At 36.5% G+C, this 22,794-nt stretch overlaps 2 protein-coding genes across 2 annotated transcripts in view; both read right to left on the reverse strand.

Annotated features, from left to right (window-relative positions):
* LOC112825135 (large ribosomal subunit protein uL16-like) overlaps window positions 1-19,099 on the reverse strand; it is a 66,954-nt gene extending 47,855 nt beyond the window's left edge. Inside the window, exons 1-2 of the mRNA XM_073899081.1 lie at window positions 18,961-19,099; window positions 10,591-10,707 (exon numbers count right to left, since the gene is read on the reverse strand). The gene's annotated coding sequence lies outside the window, so the exon portion shown is untranslated. The remainder of the gene's footprint in view (window positions 1-10,590; window positions 10,708-18,960) is intronic.
* Window positions 15,218-22,769, reverse strand: THAP5 (THAP domain containing 5). Its single transcript, XM_025873161.2, has 3 exons — window positions 22,581-22,769; window positions 18,961-19,153; window positions 15,218-18,462 (listed from the first exon to the last, which is right to left on the reverse strand). Exons 1-3 carry the CDS (start codon window positions 22,658-22,660, stop codon window positions 17,554-17,556), a joined length of 1,182 nt encoding a protein of 393 aa, XP_025728946.1. The 5' UTR covers window positions 22,661-22,769; the 3' UTR covers window positions 15,218-17,553.
* Between the last annotated feature and the right edge of the window lie 25 nt (window positions 22,770-22,794).

A 22,794-nucleotide genomic window follows, 5' to 3' on the forward strand; every position in this document is an offset into this window, starting at 1 on the left:
ACATCTCCAAAGGCTAGTGAAACAAAAGCGAAAATGAACTTTTGGGACTTCATCAAGATAAACAGCTTCTGCACAGCAAAGGAAACAGTCAACAAAACTAAGAGGCAACCCACAGAATGGGAGATTTTTGCAAATGACACTACAGATAAAGGGTTGGTATCCAAGATCTATAAAGAACTTCTCAAACTCAACACCCAAAAAAACAAATAATCAAGTCAAAAAATGGGTAGAAGACATGAACAGACACTTTTCCAAAGAAGACATACGAATGGCTAACAGACACATGAAAAAAATGTTCAACATCATTAGCCATCAGGGAAATTCAAATAAAAACCACATTGAGGGTGCCTGGGTGGCTCAGCTGGTTGCGTGACTGCCTTCAGCTCAGGTCATGATCCTGAAGTCCCTGGATTGAGTCCTGCATTGGGCTCCCTGCTTGGCGGGGAGTCTGCTTCTCCCTCTGACCCCCCCCTCATGTGCTCTCTCTCATTCTCTCTCTCAAAAATAAATAAATAAAACCTTAAAAAAAAAAAACATAGTGAGATACCACCTTACACCACCAGTAGAATGGCAAAAATTGACAAGCCAAGAAACAACAAATGTTGGAGAGGTTGTGGAGAAAGGGGAACCCTCTTACACTGTTGGTGGGAATCCAAGTTTGTACAGCCACTTTGGAAAACAGTGTGGAGGTGCCTCAAAAAATTAAAATAGAGCTACCCTATGACCCAGCAATTGTACTGCTAGGTATTTACCCCAAAGACACGGATGTAGTGAAAAGACGGGCCATATGCACCCCAATGTTCATAGCAGCAATGTCCACAATAGCCAAACTGTGGAAAGAGCTGAGAGGCCCTTCAACAGACGAATGGATAAAGATGTGGTCCATATATACAGTGGAATGTTACTCAGCCATCAGAAAGGATGAATACCCAACTTTCATATCAAAATGGATGGGACTGGAGGAGATTATGCTAAGTGAAATAAGTCAAGCAGAGATACACAATTATCATATGGTTTCACTTATTTTGGAACATAAGGAAGAGCATAGAGGACATTAGAAGAAGGAAGGGAAAAATGAAGGGGGGGAATCGTAGGGAGAGACGAACCATGAGAGACTCTGGACTCTGAGAAACAAACTGAGGGTTTTAGAGGGCAGGGCGGTGGGGGGATGGGTTAGCCTGGTGATGGGTATGAAGGAGGGCACGTACTGCACGGAGCACTGGGTGTTATATGAAAACAATGAATCGTGGATCACCACATCAAAAACTAATGATGTATTGTATGGTGACTAACATAATAAAATTAAATTAAATTTAAAAAATAAAACACATTGTTAAATAAACATAAATAAATAAATAATTTCCACATAAGGGTGAGATCATATGAAAATTATCTTTCTCTGACTATTTCACTTAGCATAATACCCTCTAGTTCCATCCACATAGTTGCAAATGGCAAGATTTCATTTTTTGATGGCTGAGTAATATTCCATTGTGTATATATACCACATCTTTTTTATCCATTCATCTGTCAGTGGACATCTGTGCTCTTTCCATAGTTTGAATGCTTTTAAGACAGGGTTTCAAGGGAAACTTCCCTACATTTGAAACCTTGAAAAGGCTGGAGTTTATGAGGAGCAAGCCTGTACCTTACTTAAGTCTTTCCCTCCAATGACAGCCTTTGACTAGCTCTCAGAAACCTTTATTCTTCTGACTAGTACATAGTGTGATGAGATATTTCTCTAACCACTAGGATGTAATTTATGACTGCTGAAACCTATATTAGCTCCCCCCCAAAAAAAAATCCAGGGAAGAGAAAGCAAGTTAAGATTTATTCTTTCTGCCACAAGAACAAATATATGGTGTCCACTGGGTGCCAAGTAGAGAAGTATTGAGGAGGAATATGTGTTGTGATTTCTAATGTGAAAAAGTTGGTTGTTGTTTTAATAATCTCAAGCTTTCAGAAAAATTACAAATAGAATATAAATGACTTCTTTTTCCTGAACCATTTCAGGATAAGTTGCCGACCTGTTACCCCATCACTTTCTAATATTTTAGTGAGATTTTTCCACAAACAAGGACTGTTTCTCCTACAAACTATTATAGAAGCTTAAAAATCAGGAAGTTAATATTGATTCATGACTACCATCTAATTCACAGACCCCATTTAACTGTCACATTTCTTCTGTCTCCTTCACTCTGGAATAGTTCTTTGGTCATTCCCTATTTTCTATGACCTTGTCACAAACTAGTGTTTTATAGTTTATCTCTTAGTTTGGGTTTGCCTCATGTTTAGATTCATATTACATAACTTTAGTTGTTAAGACCACAGAAGTGATGCTATTTTCTTATTATATCTCATTACCACTAGGTGGTCCACAATTTTGACTTGTCCCATTACTGATGACATTCACTTTGGTCACTTGATTTTTTTTTTTAAGATTTTATTTATTTATTTGAGAGAGGGAGAGCATGAGAGAGTGCAAGCAGGAGGAGGGGCAGAGGGGGAGGAAGAGATCAGGAAAAGCAGCAGATTCCCCACTGAGCACAGAGCCCAACGCAGGGCTCTATCTCACAACACTGAGATTGTGACCTGAGCTGAATCCAGAGTCCAATGCTTAACCAACTAAGCCACGCAGGCACCCTGGTCACTTGATTAAGGTAATGTTTGCCAGATTTCTCCACTGTGAAGTTCTTTTTTTCTCTTTTTAATTAAGTATTTTGTGGGAGCTATTTTGAATCTGTGTAATCATATTCCTCATCAAACATTGACCAGCTATCATGGAAAGATGTTCAATATCACTAGCATTCAAAAAAAAGCAAATAAGATAACAAAACATTTTTATTATAAGATTTTTTGAAGTTTGATAATACCTCTGGACTGTGAGAGTAAAAGTCACTGTTGTTGGAAGAGTATATTAGTACTGCTTTTTCAAGAGCAATTTGGAAATATCTATAGGAGTTTTAAAGGCACCTATCTCTTGCTATAGCAATTCTACTTTCACATACTGGTCCTTAAGAAATCCACACATGCACAAATATACTGCAAAGGTATATACACTGAGGGCACACTACTAGCATTATTTATATTAGCAAAACATCATAGAGAACTAAATGTCTTCAAGTGGGATGATTAATTAATAAGCCATGGTATATCCATGTTTTGGAATTCTATGAATTAATTGAAAATAGAGGTATATATTTTGAGTGGAAGAAAACCTATTGTTTTTTTTTTTTTAATTTTATTTATTTACTTGACAGAGAGAGACACAGCGAGAGAGGGAACACAAGCAGGGGGAAAGGGAGAGGGAGAAGCAGGCTTCCTGCCGAGCAGGGAGCCCAATGCAGGGTTCCATCCCAGGACCCTGGGATCATGACCTGAGCTGAAGACAGACGCTTAACGACTGAGCCATGCAGGCACCCCGAAAACCTCCCTATTGTTAAGGGGCAAAGCAAGTTGTATCCCTTCTCCATATCTCATGTTGTATGCACACAACCAGTCTTTAAGCAGATCCTGTCCAAATAGATCCCAAATCCAACCACTTCTTATCACCATTACCACTCTGGGCCATCAAGGCCCAACAAGAGACAGGTGGCTCATTAAAGCTTGGTAATTTGAGGGTGTATTGAAGGGACTAGTTAAAGGTGTAAGTAGAGTTAGGAAACTTGGCAAGAGAGAGTATGAAATCTCAGGGTTAGGAACAGTGCAGAGCCCTCATTAGCATAGGTTTGAAGGGGTGAATGGTAGATGTCATAGAACCTGGAAAGAATAAACAGCTGGGGGTGCCTGGGTAGCTCAGTCTTTAAGCATCTGCCTTTGGCTTGGGTCATGACCCCAGGGTGAATCAGGCTGCCTGCTCAGCGGGGAGTCTGCTTCTCCCTCTCCCACTCTCCCTGCTTGTATTCCCTCTCTCGCTCTCTGTCAAATAAGTTGATAAAATCTTAAAAAAAAAAAAAAAAGAATAAACATCTAAAGAGAGCTGCCTGGGAGGAGCTAGGGGCAGAGGAACAGATCAATTCCTATGGCTCTGCAGGAAGTGAGCCAGGACAATAGACACTCTCCTTACTCTGTTCCTGCCCTCCAATTTCTGCCAGAGTCCCCCACTGGCTGAATCAAACCAGCCTCCTGGGGCACAAAACACCATGAAGAAGGATGGAAAGTTCATCTGGAGAAGCAAACAGAAAATATCTAGAACATACTCTAATCCAGGGCCCTATCTTTTCTTGCCATAGCCTCCTAAATGCTCCTGAATGCTCTCAGGGCTTTCTTATTTGCCCCTGTACTGTCTGTCACTAATGCAGCAGTTAAAGGAATCCTTATTTCCCTGCTCAAAACTTTTTAATGGCTTCTTATTACACAGTACTGGCCATTTCTCCAGCATCATGGCGATCATTCCCTAGGTCACTTCACTCCAACTTCACAGGTCTTCTTGCTATTCTTTGAAATACCAATTAAGTTCCAGCCTCAGGATTTTACACCTGCTATTTCTGTCTGAAACATCCTCTTCCCAGATATTTCCATGCTTTTCCCCTCCATTTCATTTACATTTTGTCTAAAGTGTCACCCCAGGGTGCCTGGCTGGCTCAATTGGTAGAGCATAGACTCCTGATTTTGGGGTTGTGAGTTTGAACTTTTTTTAAGCAAGCATAAAGCTTACTTAAAAAACAAAAAAAGAAAAAACTATCTAAAAACAAAAAAAAAGTGTCACATCTCCAGAAAGACCTTCACTGATCATCCCACCAAAAATGTACTATTACACTGTATTCCATACCTTGCTTTATTTTTCTTCATACTATTTCTTAATCTCTGGCATTATATAATACATTTATTTGAACTTTTAAATCCATTTTCTCTCTTCAAATTGAATGTAAGCCTCAAGAGAACAGGAATTTTTTTCTGGTTTGTTTATTGTTGCAATCTCAGAATATAGAACAGTTTTTAGCAACATACGCTCATAAAATGATAAAGGAATGAATGAATGAATGAATGAATCCTTTAAGGTGTGGGAGGGAGCAATAACTTCCACAATGCACAGGAATAATCCATAATGTATCTTTTTTTAAAGATTTTATTTTTCTGTTCATGATAGAGAGAGAGAGAGGGGCAGAGAGCCTGATGCAGGACTTGATCCCAGGACTCCGGGATCACGACCTGAGCTGAAGGCAGACACTTAACCGACTGAGCCACTGAAGCGCTCCTAATCCATAGTGTATCTTTTGATACATACATAAATAACCAGAAATAACAGCTTTTATTATGGCTTTTATTGCATTACAACGTAAACATAAGCCATGAAACAATTTGGTCTGCTCAGTGAGTAAAATATCTCTATAATTTACTAGCCTCAAGTGATAAGATAGCTTTTCTATTCATTTGCCCACATGGTTGTCAAAAACAAGCCACTCTACTACTGATACAGCCTTTGTGTATCCTGAGAAATGAACACTCTCTAAAATGGTGATTATGAACTTATGTAACCACTGAACTTTAGGAAAGATACAATTTACTGTTTTTACAAGCCATTTTCTTTAAAAAGTCTGCCCTGTATTTAATTACTTTTGCTAAGGCAATAGAAAAATACTTTAACAATTGCCCTTCTGAGCCAAAAACAAGATTGGAAATTTAAGTCATTCAACAGTTTCCTTTCAGTGGGCATGTGAGCCAGTTTACCTTCTCTTATTTTCTTCAGTGATCTGAACAATTTTGATAGTATCACTTTCAAGCTAAATACAAAAGGCTAACTTTATAGAAATATGGCATTCATGGAAAGCTTATAATGATTTTTAATACGACAAGAAGATTCTTTTTTTTTTAATTTTATTTATTTGACAGAGACACAGTGAGAGAGAGAACACAAGCAGGGGGAGTAGAAGGAGAAGGAGAAGCAGGCTTCCCGCTGAGCAGGGAGCCCAATGAGGGGCTCGATCCCAGGACCCTGAGATCATGACCTGGGCCTAAGGCAGACGCTTAATGACTGAGCCACCCAAGCGCCCCAAGAAGATGATCCTTTAATGATAACTATTTGTCTACATTTTTTTTGTTTGTTTAATGAGAATGATTCTTGCATGAGAAGGAATCAATGACTTTATATATTGACTGTTTTCTGTTGCTATACAATTATTCTTCATTAAAGAATAAAAAGGAAGATTAAAAATTCACAATAGACATATTCAATTACTTTGTATACACTTTCCAATTAAGTTCTCACCAAGCAAAATTAGGTATTAGGCTTTTGCTAAAAGTAATTTATGATCCAGGGTTTTGTTTAAAAAGCACTAGAGATTTGATTAAATTTAGCAGGCATTTATTTTATACATTTACCTTTGTTATATATTGTTTATGATTTTATTGGCTAACACAGCTGCATGCATGCAACTTAAGTTGCATGAGGCTCCATGGGCATCGAACATAAAGCTTTTTAACTCCAGTCAGAGGTAATTCTCTCAGGAAGCAAATCCTCTATTACAGACTCATTCAATCACAGAGATTTGTTTCAAAGCATCCTGAAATCTGAGCTAGCCCAGTATATTTACCAGCCAAAACCTCAAAGCTCAACTCTTGCATTACAACTCAAATATTTCATTATACATAAAGATGTTTTTATTTTCTCTTCAAGATGACAACCGATAATCAGAAAGTCCTATTCATTACAGTATCTTAAACATAAAATCAAGTCTTTACCGGCTGAAGACCAGAAATAGTTAACAATATTAAATTGAAATAACTGTGTTGGCAAGAACTGGTATAAATTTTAGCAACTGTATTCCCATCTTAGCACTATGGAGGAGAACAAAGTTGCTTAGGATATACCACTTAGCATGGCAGACTTGAGGGTGGCATTTTTCCAGGCTCTTTCTCAACTAATCAGGAATATCACATTATGTCTTTATAAAGCTAGATGGCAGGGATATTTGCCACCATTTACATAATAGTCATTGTTCTGGTTATCTTCTGTGTAACAACCCTAATGTTAGAAACAATAAACATTATTATATTTCAAAATTTCGTTGGTCAGGTATTTGGGCATGGCTTCTTCTGTTCCATACAGCATTGACTAAAGTCACTTAAGTGGCATTCAGCGGGCAGACTGGCTGGTCTGGAGTGTTCAAGATGGCTTTACTTACATGTCTGGTGCTTTGGTGGATATGGCTAGAATGCTACTATTGACTGAAGAACCTTTACCTGGCTTCTAGAACATGGTGAGCTTCCTATATTTATACTTTTTTTTTTTTTAAGATTTTATTTATTTATTTATTTGAGAGAGAGAGAATGAGAGACAGAGAGCATTAGAGGGAAGAGGGTCAGAGGGAGAAGCAGACCCCCCGCTGAGCAGGGAGCCCGATACGGGACTCGATCCCGGGACTCCAGGATCATGACCTGAGCCGAAGGCAGTCGCTTAACCAACTGAGCCACCCAGGCGCCCGTGAGCTTCCTATATTGTAACTGGTTTCCCCAAGATGAGTAAGAGGCCCAGGCATGAGCTGCAAGGCTTTTTATTATCTAGCTTTGGAAGTCCCAGAACATCGCTTCTGTCACATTTTATTCATTAAGCAAGTCACTAAGGCCAGCCCAGATTCAAGCAGAGGAATAGGTTCTATCTGCTACTTTTTTTTTTTTAAGATTTTATTTATTTATTTGACAGAGAGAGAGACAGCAAAAGAGGGAACACAGGCACGGGGAGTGGGAGAGGGAGAAGCAGGCTTCCCGCTGAGCAGGGAGCCCTATGCGGGGCTCGATCCCAGGACCCTGGGATCATGACTAGAGCCGAAGGCAGACAGACACTTAACCGACTGAGCCACCCAGGCACCCATGAATAGCCTTGTTTCTATTTAAAACATTGAATTTGTTCTCAGAAACCTCTTTACACACAAAAAACTCCAGGCCCAGGTAATTTTGCTACCAAACGTTTAAGGAAGAAAATGAGATAATCCATGGTCAAAACTTTCAATCTCCTACATAAAAAAGGACATTGACATAGGCTAAAAAAACCAAAACAAAAGACAAAAAAAATCCCAAAAAACAAAGGAATTGTAAAAATGAGTGTGAAACAAACTTTCTACAGTTTCTCTTTAAATCCCACATAGGAAATGCAGTAAAAGAAGTTTAGGAGGAAGAAAGAATCAAACTTGCTAGACACACGTCTCAGGAAAGATAATTCCAAATTACATTTTTTTCATTTTGTCTTACTCAGAGAAATGTAACTTGCCATATTTTATGTGGAATTTGATGCAGTATTTTATTATTTTTTTAAAGATTTTATTTATTTGACAGAGAGAGACACAGTGAGAGCAGGATCACAAGCAGGGGGAGAGGGAGCGGGAGAAGCAGGCTTCCCGCGGAGCAGGGAGCCCAATGCTGGGCTCAATCCCAAGACCCTGGGATCATGACCTGAGCCAAAGGCAGATGCTTAACGACTAAGCCACCCAGGCGCCCCTGATGCAGTATTTTAATAAAAAATAGACACATTTCTAAGAACGACAAAACAGTTGAATTGCTTCATAAAATGAACTGATGTAAGGTTCAAGAAGATCAGTAAATGAAGCATAGAATTACTCACGTTAAGATGTAGCACTGAGAAAATCCATATTATGTTAAAGTGTAGTGAAAGTGACTTTCTTAATAGTTAAGTGTAAAATAGTTAAGTGTAAATAGTTAAGTGTAGTTCCCAGAACAATCATAAACAGTAAATGTGTGTCACTTTAAGGGAGTTAGCAACAAACATTCCATGGCAGTAAGGCCAAATGGTTCTCTATAAAGCTCCAAGTATACTTAATATGCTCTCAGTTAAATTGTGAGAATCATGACTGACTGAAACAAACACTTCTAGAAATAATACATCTTTGAAGTTCTTTGAAGTTATAGAACAAATGTAGGTAGAGTTTAAACTTCGTAAAATAAAATCCAAATCAACAGATAAATCACTCAAGATGAAGATAATTATCTGGTATCGAATTAAAGGCTTGACTTAAAAAATTTCAGTTCAGAATTTAGGTAAATCCAACATAAGGAAGACTTAGTAATGGCCAATAAGCTACCTTTAGTACTATTGGATTTTTAGATTTTTGAGTTTTATTTATTTTTAAATCATTCTACATACTACATTTGAAAAGAGAAGCCTTGGATTAAATATTTTGTGACCTTCTGGGTGGGGCCTCAAATTGAAAAGAGTGATATCCATATTTTTAACTATCTTAAGCTTCTTCTATTTGTTTTTAACAGGTAAACTTGAGATGCTACACATTAGGGCAAAAGAGCCAGCACAAAATTAGAATAGGCTTTGAGACTAACAATTTAAAATACTTTTTTAGTGTTCTGTAGCATTTAAAAGTAACTAGATCTAAGCATAATCCAATATACTTTATCCACCATCCATCATCCAAACACAGCCACAAGAGTTAGCATATTATTATCATGTTTTTCCAAAATGAATTGAGGTGCTAAAGGGGTTCAGAGTATGTCATGCTTCAACATAAGGACTGTTTTCAGATGAAAACAACTGAGAAGAAGCAGACCAAAAACACCTCCCTGCTCTCTCTTACACTAGGAAGAGCAGGATAATTCCAAATCACCAGAGACAACTCTAGACTCTTATCAGCATCAAAGTAAGCTACATACAAACCCTTACTAAAACAATCCTTATCTTCCCCCATATTTTTACTTTCTCACAGCTTGCCATCCCTAGGGACCTCAACCCCTTTTCCTTTGTCTTAGCACTTTTCTTTGTTAAGATGCTATATAAGCAGGGTGCCTGGGTGGCTCAGTTGGTTAAGCATCTGACTCTTGACTTCTGCTGGGGTCAAGATCTCAGGGTTGTGAGACTGAGCCCCATGCCGGGCTCTGTACTCAGCACAGAGTCTGCTTAGGATTCTCTCCCTCTCCCTCTGCCCACCTCACCCCACCTCCACCCCTGCCCTGCTCACACATGCACACACACTCTCTCTCCTTCTCTGTCAAAAAAAAAAAAAGCTACATTAGCCCCAATTTCTAAATACCCCTTTGAGTTAGCCATCACTGAGTTATCCCACATATATGTACCACGTCTGTGTTAATGTGCTAATAAACTCTGTTTTTCTCTGGTTAATCTAGTTTTTATCAAGTTTGTTTTGCAGGCCCAGACACGGAATCTAAGAAGGCAGAGAAGTTTTTTCCTCCTCTATAGTGCCGAAGATGAGTAAGTGTTGATCTCCACCTCTCAGTAACTTGCAGAGACTTACATATCAGAGACTGATAAGTAAGGCGGTAATTACAACTAAGAATGATCTAGTTATAATGATATAGAGTTTGTGAAGACAGAGGAGTGAACAACTAACTGGTGTGTGTGTGTGACCACATCGAAAAGGTGACATGTGAACTGGTTCTTCAGTGATACTTAGGACCTACCCCTCATGAAGTTCTTATTTCAGTTCTGCCCAGATTAACAAAAGAAGAAGATAGAAAGGAGAGATCTGTGGGACCACTTTATCTAAGTTTGGAAGCAATTTTTTCTATACCAAACATTACCCTTGTTAAAACAAGACACTCCACTCTCTATTCTTAGTAGAGGTGTCTCTTCATCCTCAGTATTTTGCTATTGCGAGGGAAGGAGCTTACCTCAGTGTGACTTGGACTGCTTTGGCTGTCTTTTTTTCTCATTAAAAGGCTTTGATTACAGTACTTTTCTTCAGAAATGCATTTCTGTGATGATACCCAGTAATGTGCTTCTGCCTACTGACAAAGGAGACTAGATTATATTACTGAGGCAAGACAGATTTTTCAGTCTTATGAGTCTCAGCTCTATGCCCCTCCTATATTCTACCACATATCTTCCCTTCACATTTTCTCATTTCCCAAGTTAATAAAACTAAACTTGCAGGTAGACTGCAAGTTGATATGCCAAAAGATGTTTCTGACCTCCAAAGCCTCAAATTTAACAAAGCAAACCAAATCTCTCTTTAGCATATTACTTAATATTCCAAAGAGGAATAGATGAATGCTTTCTTATTTAGTGACTGGGGATTATTTGGAAAATCTGAATGAGGCCCTTGCTCCTCCACCTCATTCTCTCAAAAACTCCTTCTCATATTTTAATACCCCATCATTGAACTGATTGACTTCTTTTTCATCCATGGTTCAGATATATTCTAGTCTCATGTCAGTAAATTCATTTTCACCTAGACTAAGCAAGTTAGCAAGTTCAATAAAATTAAGCTCATTTCACATTTATGATATTCTAGTCTGTTGTGCATATTAAAACACTACACATTTTTATTAATGGAAAACCTGAACCATGCACTGTAAGAAATAAAGATTAGGCTCCCTCTGAATATGGCTTCTGTCCCGTTGCTTCTCACTTTGAATTATATTTCAGTAACCAAGAAACAAGTGAACTGAACTTAAATAGTATTTTCCAATAATCAAAATAGTACTTACATAATCTCTGAATTTATTTTTCTGACAGTCTATGTAGTAATTTAATCATTAAAATTTATTTTTCAGAAAATATGAAATAACACTAGTCTGAAACTCAAGAATTCTGTGTAGAATTTACCCAGCCCACTTTTGAGTATGTGCCGATTTTCTTTTTAATCCCAGTTCTACTCCACATAGCTAAATTGGTGGGGTTTTTGTGTATTCAAATCTAGAATAGAAGCTTTCCCATTTTTTTGTTTCAGAGTACTTAGAGAATAAAGTATGCAAACAGCTTTTGATTTATGATTTATGGCACAATGTAGAATGTATGGTATTATTTCACTGTTTAAATTTTTTGGAGTCATTTATCCCTTTCCTAACATAACAGAAATTATGGGTTCTCTTTCCAGAAAAATGTCTATACATGTAATATTTTGCATTAAATTTTAGGGTATCTAGTAACCCTCCTGGAGACTTCCTATAGTTCAGACTCCATGTTACAAAACTCAAGTCTGGAAGGAATGCTACTTCACATTTACTAGGTACTACTTATAGTATGTCAATAAAAGATTTAAAGTAGCATTACACATGTCAAAGCTTACTTCTCAAGCTTTGTGAAATTAACAGAAAATGTCTGTATAGATTGCAAACTGCAGGCACTGGATGCTGTGTAACATCTCCAGACATAAAAAAATTTAAAAATAAAAGTAGCATTATTTACATTATAGTGAATTTAACAGAGCCTGCCTGAATAATGGGACCATAATGCATTGTGGAGCTGCAAATTGGTTATCTGGTGACTGTCGCAATGTGGAGACAGAATTAGACCCAACAAAATAGTTCCTGAAGTATGGTTTAGTATGTGACCGGTTGTTCACTTGACAAATATTTATGGAGCTCTTACTTTGTATTAGAAATTGTGCTAGGAGGACCTGGGTGGCTCAGCCAGTTAAGCATCTGCCTACAGCTCAGGTCATGATCCCAGAGTCCTGGAATTGAGCCCCACATTGGGCTCCCTGCTCAGCGGGGGGTCTGCTTTTCCCTCTCCCTCTGTCTCTCCCTGCTCATGCTCTCGCTCATAAATAAAATCTTAAAAAAAAAATAAACTGTGCTACACAACGAAGCTTAAAAGCTTGTAAAAAGTTTACACTTTGAAGGTATGAAAATTTATCTTGGGGGTATAAGAACAAGTAAAGAAGCAATAATGATACTGGAAGATAGTTATTATAATAGGGGTAAGTAAAGGTAGCTAATAGACTAAATAAAAAGGGCATTTGGAAAGGCAAATAAAGGCTTTCTAGATAAAATAATAGTCAGTCCTAAAGGATAAATAGAAATAAACCCATTAGTCTAAAAAATATGTTTAAAAAGTCAGTACTCTCTAAGCCTTGTTACAAAAAACTGCAGTCCTCCTTCATTTCTTGCTCCTGAGTCAACCTTTCCAATGATATATGTGGATTCTTTATGTATTTACCTATTTACCTCAAGATGTTTGTTATTTTTAAAGTTTTTGCATTTAGGCATTTATCTTTTGATATTCCACTATGGTTGATGAGAACTTTGCTTTCTTTAATTACATCTTACTCCTTGCTCCTGGCCCCAGCACAAACATATGCACGCACACACACACCCATCCTCCTAATATATTAGTGTTTATATTGCATTTACATTATTTCAACTATGTAAATACAGTGTGTACTAAAATATAATGGCTTGACCTTTCTACATATTGTACGTTAACATTTGTTCTGATTTTATATAGTTTTCTTTGTATTTATTAATTCAACCCTCAATTCTACCCCAGATATGTGAGATTCCTCTAAAGGTGTTAACACCTTAGTTATTCTGTCAATTTTCACCTTCTTGAAGAACTCTATCCTTGAACCTTTTGATCTACTCCAATTTGGACTGGTGGCTCTCTACACCTGTGGTCAGGCTGTTATGTTGGGACCTCCCCTAACTACCAAATTGGAATTCCCTCTGCTTTCTTGATTTGATTTCCTTTTTCCTATTTCTAATCTTCAGATCAACTGAATGATAAACGATCATCTAGGAAATAACTTTAGAAGCCATTCTCTTGATTTTCTTTTATAGCCTTATTTCTGTAGGATGCATTTTCCAATAGCTGCCTTAAAGGATACAGAGGAGACAATATTTTGAGACTTTGGATATAGAATTCTATCTTGGAAATCTTTTTTCCTCAGAACTTTCAGATCATTGATCTCTTGTCTTCTTGCTTCCAGTGTAGCCATTCAGAAATTTGAAGCTGTTCTATTCTTGACCCTTTTGTTTTTTTCCTTGCTGAAAGTAAGATCCTCTTTTTGTGTCTAAAGTTCTGATTTTTTAAAAAAATAATGTGCTTTGGTGTGTCCCTAATACCACACTTTAAATTACTAGAGCTCTTTTTAATGCTCTTTTAAAAAACATAGTTTTTGTTTTCAAGTATGCAACATACTTCTCAGTAAATGTTAAGTACAGTTGGGTTCTTTCCCCTAACGTTTCTTCTACCTAAGTGTTTTCTCTAAATTGCTTTCTACTTATTTGTTATCTTTAACTTTCAATTGACTTGTTGACTGTAGGTTGGCAGGACACTGATGAAAATCTCTGTACTCGGGGATAAGTCATTTCCATAGCCTTACTATAGAGCAATGATTCTCACCTTTTGCTGTATATGAGAATCACCGGAGAAAAATTTTAAACCACAAATACTCAGGTTTTATGCCAGACCAATTGAAATCAGTTTGGGTAATGAAAAAATTTATAACTTCTCAAGTGATTTTGATGCAGTAAAGGTTAAGAAACACTGCTGCAGAGTGACTTAGCTGGACTCAGTTGGAACCTCCAATGTGAAATCTGGTTTTCTCGTGATGTTTGTCAAATTTCCAAGAGAAAACTAGAGGGTATAAGCTCGGTTGCCACTGTTCTGGAAACCAAATATGTGATAGAGGCTGGGTTGGAGCTCACTATTCAGCTTATAAACTTTCACTTAATACCTCTTTGCAGTATGGCATCCCTGCCCATTATCTTTTCTGAAGAACTTGTTTCATCCTCTCTAGAGAATAAACTTCCAATCTTTTGACAGTTTAGAAGAGGGACACCGGCCAAGCTGTGTGGGATGACTACTGCTTGTTAATAACAACTGCATTTTTTTTAACATGTCTTCACACCCTCCCCTCCAATTCCAGATATCTGTTGAGTTCAATTACTGTCTTTCATGATTCTGTGACAGAAACTGAGTTGCTTGTTGGCTTCTTCACTAATGTGTCTGAAGTCTCATTTTCTAGAGCCTCTCCATGTGGCTTTGGCTTTTCCAGCATGGTCTCAGGGTAATCACACATTTAATAGGGCATCTGGCATTCTAAGAGATACTGTTCCAACGAGGAAGTGAAAGCTGCCAGGTCAATTAAGGTCTAAGTTTAGCTGGCTCTATCACTTTCACTGTATTCTATTGGTCAAAGCACTCACAAAGCCCACCAGATTAAAAAACGTAGAAAAATAAATTCCACCTCTTGTTAAGGGAGAGACAAATTCACACTACAGAAAAGAATATAGACTGAGATATATTCAGAAGCCATATTTGGACTTACTTCCTTTTTAATTATACAGGAAAGAAAGCAGAAAATATTTTGGGGTGGGAATAGCCTTCCACATGAAAATCAATTCATAGATGGCATAGCAGATTCTTGGTAAATTGTATTGTCCACTGAAAACACGGAATGTTTCAAAGATTATGTGAAGACATAGGTCTTTCCCTAAACATTCTAAGGGTATCAAGGACCTATTTTGTAAGAAGGTTCTTGATTTTAATAACAAGAATCAAGCAGGCAAATTCAAAATATTCATCCAAACATTTATTGAGTGAATTACATTGTCAAAGAAACCAGTGATTAATGAAAATCCTGCTTTAAAAAGCTTACAGTCTAGTTGAAAGAACAGCCAAAGATATCACAATATAAAAAAGTGTAAGGCAAACACTGTTAGAATGTTATAAAACAAAGCCCTGTAAGAGCAGAGAGAAAACAATTTTGACTAGAAAAAGGGAAACAAAACTCAACCAAAGCTTCAATTTTGACTGGTTGGATTCAGGGAATAAAATAAGGATGAAGAAAGTCACCTGCATGGCATGTTTGGAAAATGCTAAGTAGTCCAGTTTGGCTAGAACACAGGATGAAGCAAATCACAGAGGATCATATATGGTAACAAGCTCAGCTTTATTCTGTACGTATTCAAGAGTAATTTCAGATTTCTGAGCTGGGAAAGTTAAGTAGTGAGTGGATGATATAGTTAGATCTACAAGTTGAAGTAAAAAAGCTGACAGGAGAATATAGAAGATACAGACAGAACTGAAAATATTGGCAAGATTAGTTAAGAGACCCTATAATAATCCAACTAAGAAATAAAGTTGGGTAGAGCCCCCAAATATATTTAGAAATTAACAGGTTGGAAACATCCTGAACTGAATATAGGCAAGCCAAGAAATTATCTTAAATATTCATAATTTATTAAGTTTAAAGAAATACAACTAGGTTAAATTATTCCTGAGTAAACTACAACTTCAAAGAGAAAATACAATATACACAATTAAAAAGAGTTGAAACATTATTTTATAATGACTTATCGAGGTTATTCTCATCTATACTATTTATTTTAAAGAAGTACTATAAAATGCAACACAGGAATACTTAAAAATAACATATTAATTCTACCAATTATCTGCACATCATTTATGCAAAAATTTAAGGTTTTTTTTCCCCTCCCATGGTCAAATAAAGATATCTCTAAATCAACTTTTTGTATTTAGCACATATTTATATAATACCAATTAATTTTTTTAGCTTGAAAAAACAAAAGTATGGCCAAAAATATTCACCATGAATTTACAAAATAGTTAGTATACTATCTGCTGTGCAGTCAACTAATATTTATTGAGCACCTCCCATTTCCCAGAACCAAAAACATGTTACCTCACAGAATTCTCAAAACCCTCTGAGAAAGGTAATAGTATTTTTTATAAAAAAGATGAGAAAAGTATGAATTGGATTGATAGGAACTTGCTCAATAATATAATCAGTAACATTTAATTAACACCCAATTTTAGAAGATCATTATTTTTCACATTTCTGTTGTTCCCACTGTCTTTGCTTTCTTTCTTTTTTTTTAGTATCATCATCATTCCTTTCCTAGTCTAAGAACATTACCATATACCTAGTTACTTGCTTATAAATTTTAATAAAATGTATGTAAATGGGCATGTATAATATCAAGTACTACTCTATCATTCTGGAATTTAAAAATGACAATAGCACATACTTTAAAAAGCTACACATTAAATAGATACAAGCTATGATTTCTAAAATATAGTAATATATAGATTTTAAAAAATTAACCTCATTAAAATTTTTGGTTTATAAATTACAACCTTAAATACAGAATGTTAAGATTAAATGACTATGTATTATGATGGTCAGCTACATATAAGGTACCAAAATACATATTCTTTTAAGTTTAAAGTACCTCTCCTACAAACTGGGCTAATGGATGGTTATTTTAGTTCAACTGGAATAAAATTATAAAAGGAGTACTTTCCTTTATTACAAATAACCGCAGTCAACAAGTCAAACACCACGGAATTCAATTGTAAAGATAATTCAATAGTAAATAACATCAAATATTAGCCAACATATAGTATAATGTAAGTATATATTACCTTATAAAAAAGTTCTTCTATTTAAAAAGTATTTTAATAGAAAGAAACTATAAACAGACTAGATTTAGTTAAGTGCCCTTATTTTACAGATTACAGACTGAGGCTCAATAGTAATTTGCCCAAGTCATATGCCAATGGTAGAACCAGGACTGATACCTGAGCCTGATTTCTCTTCTGGGCTCCTTTCACCATATCCATGTTCTCTCATTTTATGAATCATATTATTTATTCATTCCAATTTGGAAGATTACCAAGTAGTGAAACTTTTTCTCTACAGCCCCAAAACTCTAGTTTTTCTTAAAAAATGAACATTACAAGAACAGGATGCAGTTTTTAACGATAGAATACCTTCTTCGCTTAAGATGGAACTTTATACAGGAAAAAGTTCACTTTACATATAAGTTGGTTTGGCTGCAAAAAGCTTTATAAAAGTCGTAGCATTAAAACCTCTTTACACTCTATATCATAGTAACTTCATATGTTGTGAAATGGTTTTCTATAATCTTGACATTTTCTTCAGATAGCCAGTGTTCCTGTTTTAACTGCCTTATAAGAGCTTCCAAAGACTTCAATCTTCCAAGAGTTTGTTGTTCTTGTAGCTCAAGAAGAGTTATTTTTGAATGTAGTTTAGAGACTTTCTGCCAGAGATGTTCCTTATTTATATCTTGTCTGCAGTAAGAATGTTCAGTTTGTAAAACTTCTGTCTCATAGTCTATATCCTTATATAAGGAGTCTTCAATGCCTAGATCTCCCATTTCCACGGTTTCTTTTTCAGCAGATACAAAAGAATTAATTGGTTTGGAATTTTGTGTGGGTACAAAAATGGCAATAACAGATTCTTTATTTGCATTTAATTCTTCAACTGTTTGAGTAATTGTGCTGAGTAAGAATGGACTTTCCTGTGCTGACTTAATTTCCGTGGAATTATTTGTAAAGTTTGGGTTAGCAAGGTGATTCGTAGTTATTTCAAACACTTCTTCGGTTTCCAAAGACGGCTGAACATCTTCTGAATTTGAAGTTGTCAAAGTAATAGTTGTAGAATTCAGATTCTCAAAAGATGTGTGAAAACCACCTATATCTATGTCTTGGGTAACTGATGTTTCCAAGGTAGATACTGGTTTTCCAGTATCTTGTTTAACCAGATTAAGAGTTAATATGTTATTTTGTATACTTTCTGGTTTTGGAGCTGGTAGCTTGACCAAGGTAGATGAATTAAGTAATTCTGTGTGTTCAGGGAGGACATCTGTATTAACTGTATTTTTCTTTAGCTCACTTGATGCAAATGATTCTTGTGCCTTGGCTTTTAAGCACACTTCTTTCTCATCTAATTTTTTCTTCTGAGATTTTTTTTTGGAAGGGTCTTTTTCCTAGAAAATAATATTTTCAAATTCTAAAGATGTCCTCACTAACCTTATTCTCTTTTTAGTCAGTGCTGAATATTTAACTATAACTTTGAGCAGTATATTGGCCAAGTAAATTAACGCAGTTAAAAAATGTTCTAAGCATATAACAACTCAAAATCACCTTAAAGTGTTTTTTTAAACAGTATTAAGCATATTCAATATATGATGGAAATATTTCAGATCAAATACCAGTAACAAAATCTTAGATCATTAACTTACATTAATAACTTAATGATTTACGTACGTTATCTTTTGTTCTTCAGTTTAAATCTTTTTAATGGTTTAAAATTTTTATATTATTATACTTTTAGTAAAAGTGTAAATTAGTCTTCCTTTTTCTTAAGTATGTTTTCCCAGCAGTCACCTTTCCCTCTCCCTCCCTTAACCTTATTACCTGCCACCCTGCAACCTACCACCCTGCTCAGCATTATCCCCCACTCCCCTATGCTCTTCCTCCAATACCTGATTGTCTTCAGGCAAAGAAAATATTGTTGGAATTGCAGTTTGTTTCAAATATCGAATACCCCATCTGATGTCAAGAGAGTCAGGAGTAAAATGGTCACTACACAGGAACTGGTATTTACTGGGTACCCATGAATCTCGTTTCATATTCTTTAACCATTTTTCAAGTCTTTCTTTGTCATGTAGAGGAAACCTGAAATTAAAAAAGGAAACTTCGCTGTATTTTTTGCAAATTCCAGGACTGCATATACAGGTAACCTATGCGTTGAATGCTGCAAAAGAGGAAAGGCAACCATCCACACCATGTAAGAGCATCTTCATAGCATTACTACATCATCTCTACAGTAAAGATGATTTAAGCTGTAAGATGTGCAGGCAAAGCTTTTCAGAAGAATGGCTGGTAGGGGTACCTGGGTGGCTCAGGCGGCTGAGCATTCGGCTCTTGATTTCTGCTCAGGTCATGATTTCGGGGTCCTAGATTGAACCCCACGTTAGGCTCTGCGCTGAGCATGGAGGCTGCTTGAAATTCTCTCTCCCTCTGCCCCTCCCCCTGCTCCTGCACATGCATACACATACACATGCTCTCTCTAAATAAGTAAAATCTTAAAAAAAATAAATAAATAAGGCTGGTAAAACATAACTTGAGTCCCTTTAAGTAAAATATGTGTGTTCCAACAAAGGATAAAATCTACTCTTATTTTCTGTGGATTATATTTTGATTTTGTTGGATATTTTGCCTAGAACTACATAAATTACAAAGTCCCATTCAAATGTATTCTATACTAATACTACAAGTCAAATGGTGTCTTGTCTGTAATTCAAGGAAGTATTAAGCTTTAGGCTCTTATTTATATTAACATTTAAAAAATAAGTTAGTTCAAACAAGTGATTTAATTGAAAATGAATACTAAATCTTATAAAACTACTAATATTCCATTCCCTTTACCACAATCAACCTCAATTCTACCCACATGTAATTTAGTTTAATATTTCTAAACTGAGAACCCTAAAATTCAAGTTTTGAAAGAAAACTGAAACAAGAACTAAACATGTTATAAAGAACACTCAGAAATTTTATAACATGAAATAAATCAAATAGAAAATACAAAGAAAGTTCTTTATATGTGTTGTTCTTTGCTGTAACTTTGCAGTAACTTTTAGAGTTGGTGCTAACACACTGAAATATATTTTATAAGCAAAATTGGGCTAATGACAGAATCTCACAGAAAACTTTTCCCTACCATTCTAAATAGGTTTCAGTTAAAACTGTATTAAACCATTAATAGTATGTTTCTTTCAATGATTTTATGAGAACAGTCTAATATCATATTTTTTAAAAATAACATAAGGTTTCTCATACAAAAAGCAGCAATTATACATACCCTCTCAATCCAGACCACTTAGTTTATGCTTTATAATAGCATGCCTCCCCCCCATCCCAGCAAATATTGACAACTTTTTAAGATGCTAAGGAAAAGGAGTATGGGTACTTTATAGGAAATAATTTTTAACCCAGATACCATTACATGGAAAAATCAGATGATCTACCTTTGGAAATTCTTACCACAGATATAATGTTCACACAGGGTTTGAAAAGTCCTTAACCTTGCACACATCAAGAATTCAGGTTATAAATATAATAGACATAACCAGAAAAGGCATTTAAAGACAAAGAGAATTTTTTCAGAAGATCCAAATTCTGATAGCCATAGAAAAGTTCATACCTTTTCTGCTACATCTAAAATGAGAATATGCCCTTTACAATATTTTCACATGTAATCTCACATATAAGGATGCTGCTTGCAAATTATTTCTATTGTTCCTATATACTACGTTACCAAACAATTAAAAAAAAAATCACTCTATGAACATCCTTGCTGGTAACTGGATTGCAATGCTTTCTCAGCAGGTAAATCTCTAAGCAATTTCCTGGAAGAGGTTTCCTAAATAACTTAGTATCCTTACAGTGGTTCATTTTGTTTTGTAATTTTGTTTCACTGTCTTATTAACTCCCAAAAAAGCATAAAATAATCACAGTATAAACACTATATGTGCACATAAGTTGAATTCCCAAATTAATATACAGTATAGCTTACTACAGTGTTAGCATTAACAAATTCAATTTTTCAAGTTTGGTGCTATTAAGGGAATAAAAGTGATTCAATTTTTAATTTGTGGATTACATACGGAAATAAACTCATAAAAGATCCACTTTCAGTAATTTCACATTTTGAGGAAAAAAATCTTTATAATTGACTTCCTCTGGCATTATTATTTTTCCTTCCTTAAAAACAGTAACTATGGAAAGATTTAAAGAATTTGGGAGTCTGGGGTTGGTTATTTCCTCCCCAAAATGAAGGCCGAATAAATCTGGGAAATGGGGCTACATCAAGTTCCACATGTTTCTTTTTTGTTTTGTTTTTTGTTTTTTGTTTTTTGTTTTTTTTTACAAATCTTCAAGAGCCACAGCTATTGATATACTAGCATTTCCCCAAAACTCTCTCTCTGCATCTCGCAGGCTTCAAGTGGGAAACTATCCCGGAAATACTGCCACATGTGAATTATTTTAGGTTATCAGGTTTCTTTCCACTAGTTAAGATAATGGAAAGCAACCGTGTCCATCAACAGCGCTTCTGATCTAAAGAAAAACAGGCTTCACAAAATAGCTGGTGAAAATCTAAGAGAGTAAAAGACGGCCAGGTTAGAGCTAAATGAATTATTTTTACAAACATGAAAAAAGGAAATAAAATATTGTAAATATGTTGATTCTCACATATATTAGGCACGTACTCAATGTCAAGTGCTGCTTTACCTATTTACACACTAAGTGAAGTAGGTACAATTTTTATCTCCACTTTACAGGTGAGAGATCTTAGGCATACAGAGTTTAAACAATTTGCAGAAGATCAGTCAGCTACAGAGTGGTGGAGCCAGGTTTTGAAGCTACTGAGTCCGGCTTTGGAGCCCGGACTCTAAATTACTACACATTACTGCTTCCCTGTTCTTCTAAATAAAAATGGGTACTTCTGTGGTTTCACGGAACTATTTCCTGGCAGTAGTAATTCGGGACAACACTCACCCTGTTCTCTGTAGGAATGAAGAGTATAGAGCCCTGAGCAGGATTGGTTGTAATCCTGGCTCTCTCACAAAACTTTCAAGGTAACCTACTTTCTGAAAGGCCTTGGTTTCCTCGGGAGAAAAATGGAATTAAGGAACACGTATGTAACTTAACTCACAGAAGGTGTAAGTAAGTTAACTGTTGGGTGCACCTTCCCGCTTGGCAGGTTTGATGTGTACCTTAAGAGGTGGTTAGTGTCCTTCAGTGACATGAGATCAGCCGAGGTGGGGAAACGCTCCGAAAACCACGGAGCACCGCACCAAACTGTACTTTTTTAGTGGGTTATTTAACACCCAAAAAGGCCCCTATGCCTCCCCACCAGCCCCGTGACCTTGCTCAGTTAGGAAATTTCTAAGTAAACTGAATTCGAGCCTTCGCGTCCTTCTCCCGCACACCAGGAGAGCCGAGGACTAATTTCCAAATACCTCAAATCCTAGCCCCGGACGCCACAGGACCGTGGCCCAAAGGTAAGGCTGACGCTTCTACTCCAGGGACAACTTACGGATAAAAACTCAGCTTCCGGTCCTTACTGTTTCGTCCCCGACGGTTCTTACAGCAGATCGCTGCGCAATAGCGAGGCATCGCTCGGGTGAGGCCCCCAAAACCGGGGCCCGCGAAGGGCCCAGTTGGCCCTCCTTGCCAAGGGTGGTGCTGCAAATCCAGGCCTCCCGAGGTACCGCGCCTGCGCCGGAATCGGCCGAGAGGAAAGACGCCAC

The sequence above is a fragment of the Callorhinus ursinus genome, unplaced genomic scaffold, assembly GCF_003265705.2.
Source record: "Callorhinus ursinus isolate GAN/ISIS: 27379988/994484 unplaced genomic scaffold, GSC_fseal_2.0 scaffold12, whole genome shotgun sequence".
NCBI lineage: Eukaryota > Metazoa > Chordata > Mammalia > Carnivora > Otariidae > Callorhinus > Callorhinus ursinus.

Bases quoted from the DNA above. Each gene is read 5' to 3' on its own strand.
- THAP5 (XM_025873161.2), bottom strand. From the start codon at position 22,660: ATGCCTCGCTATTGCGCAGCGATCTGCTGTAAGAACCGTCGGGGACGA. The intron at 19,154-22,580 runs GTAAGTTGTCCC...TTTTAATTTCAG, and splicing joins CGGAAGCTGAGTTTTTATCC to GTTTCCTCTACATGACAAAG. The intron at 18,463-18,960 runs GTATTGGAGGAA...ATTATTTTCTAG, and splicing joins CTTTGCCTGAAGACAATCAG to GAAAAAGACCCTTCCAAAAA.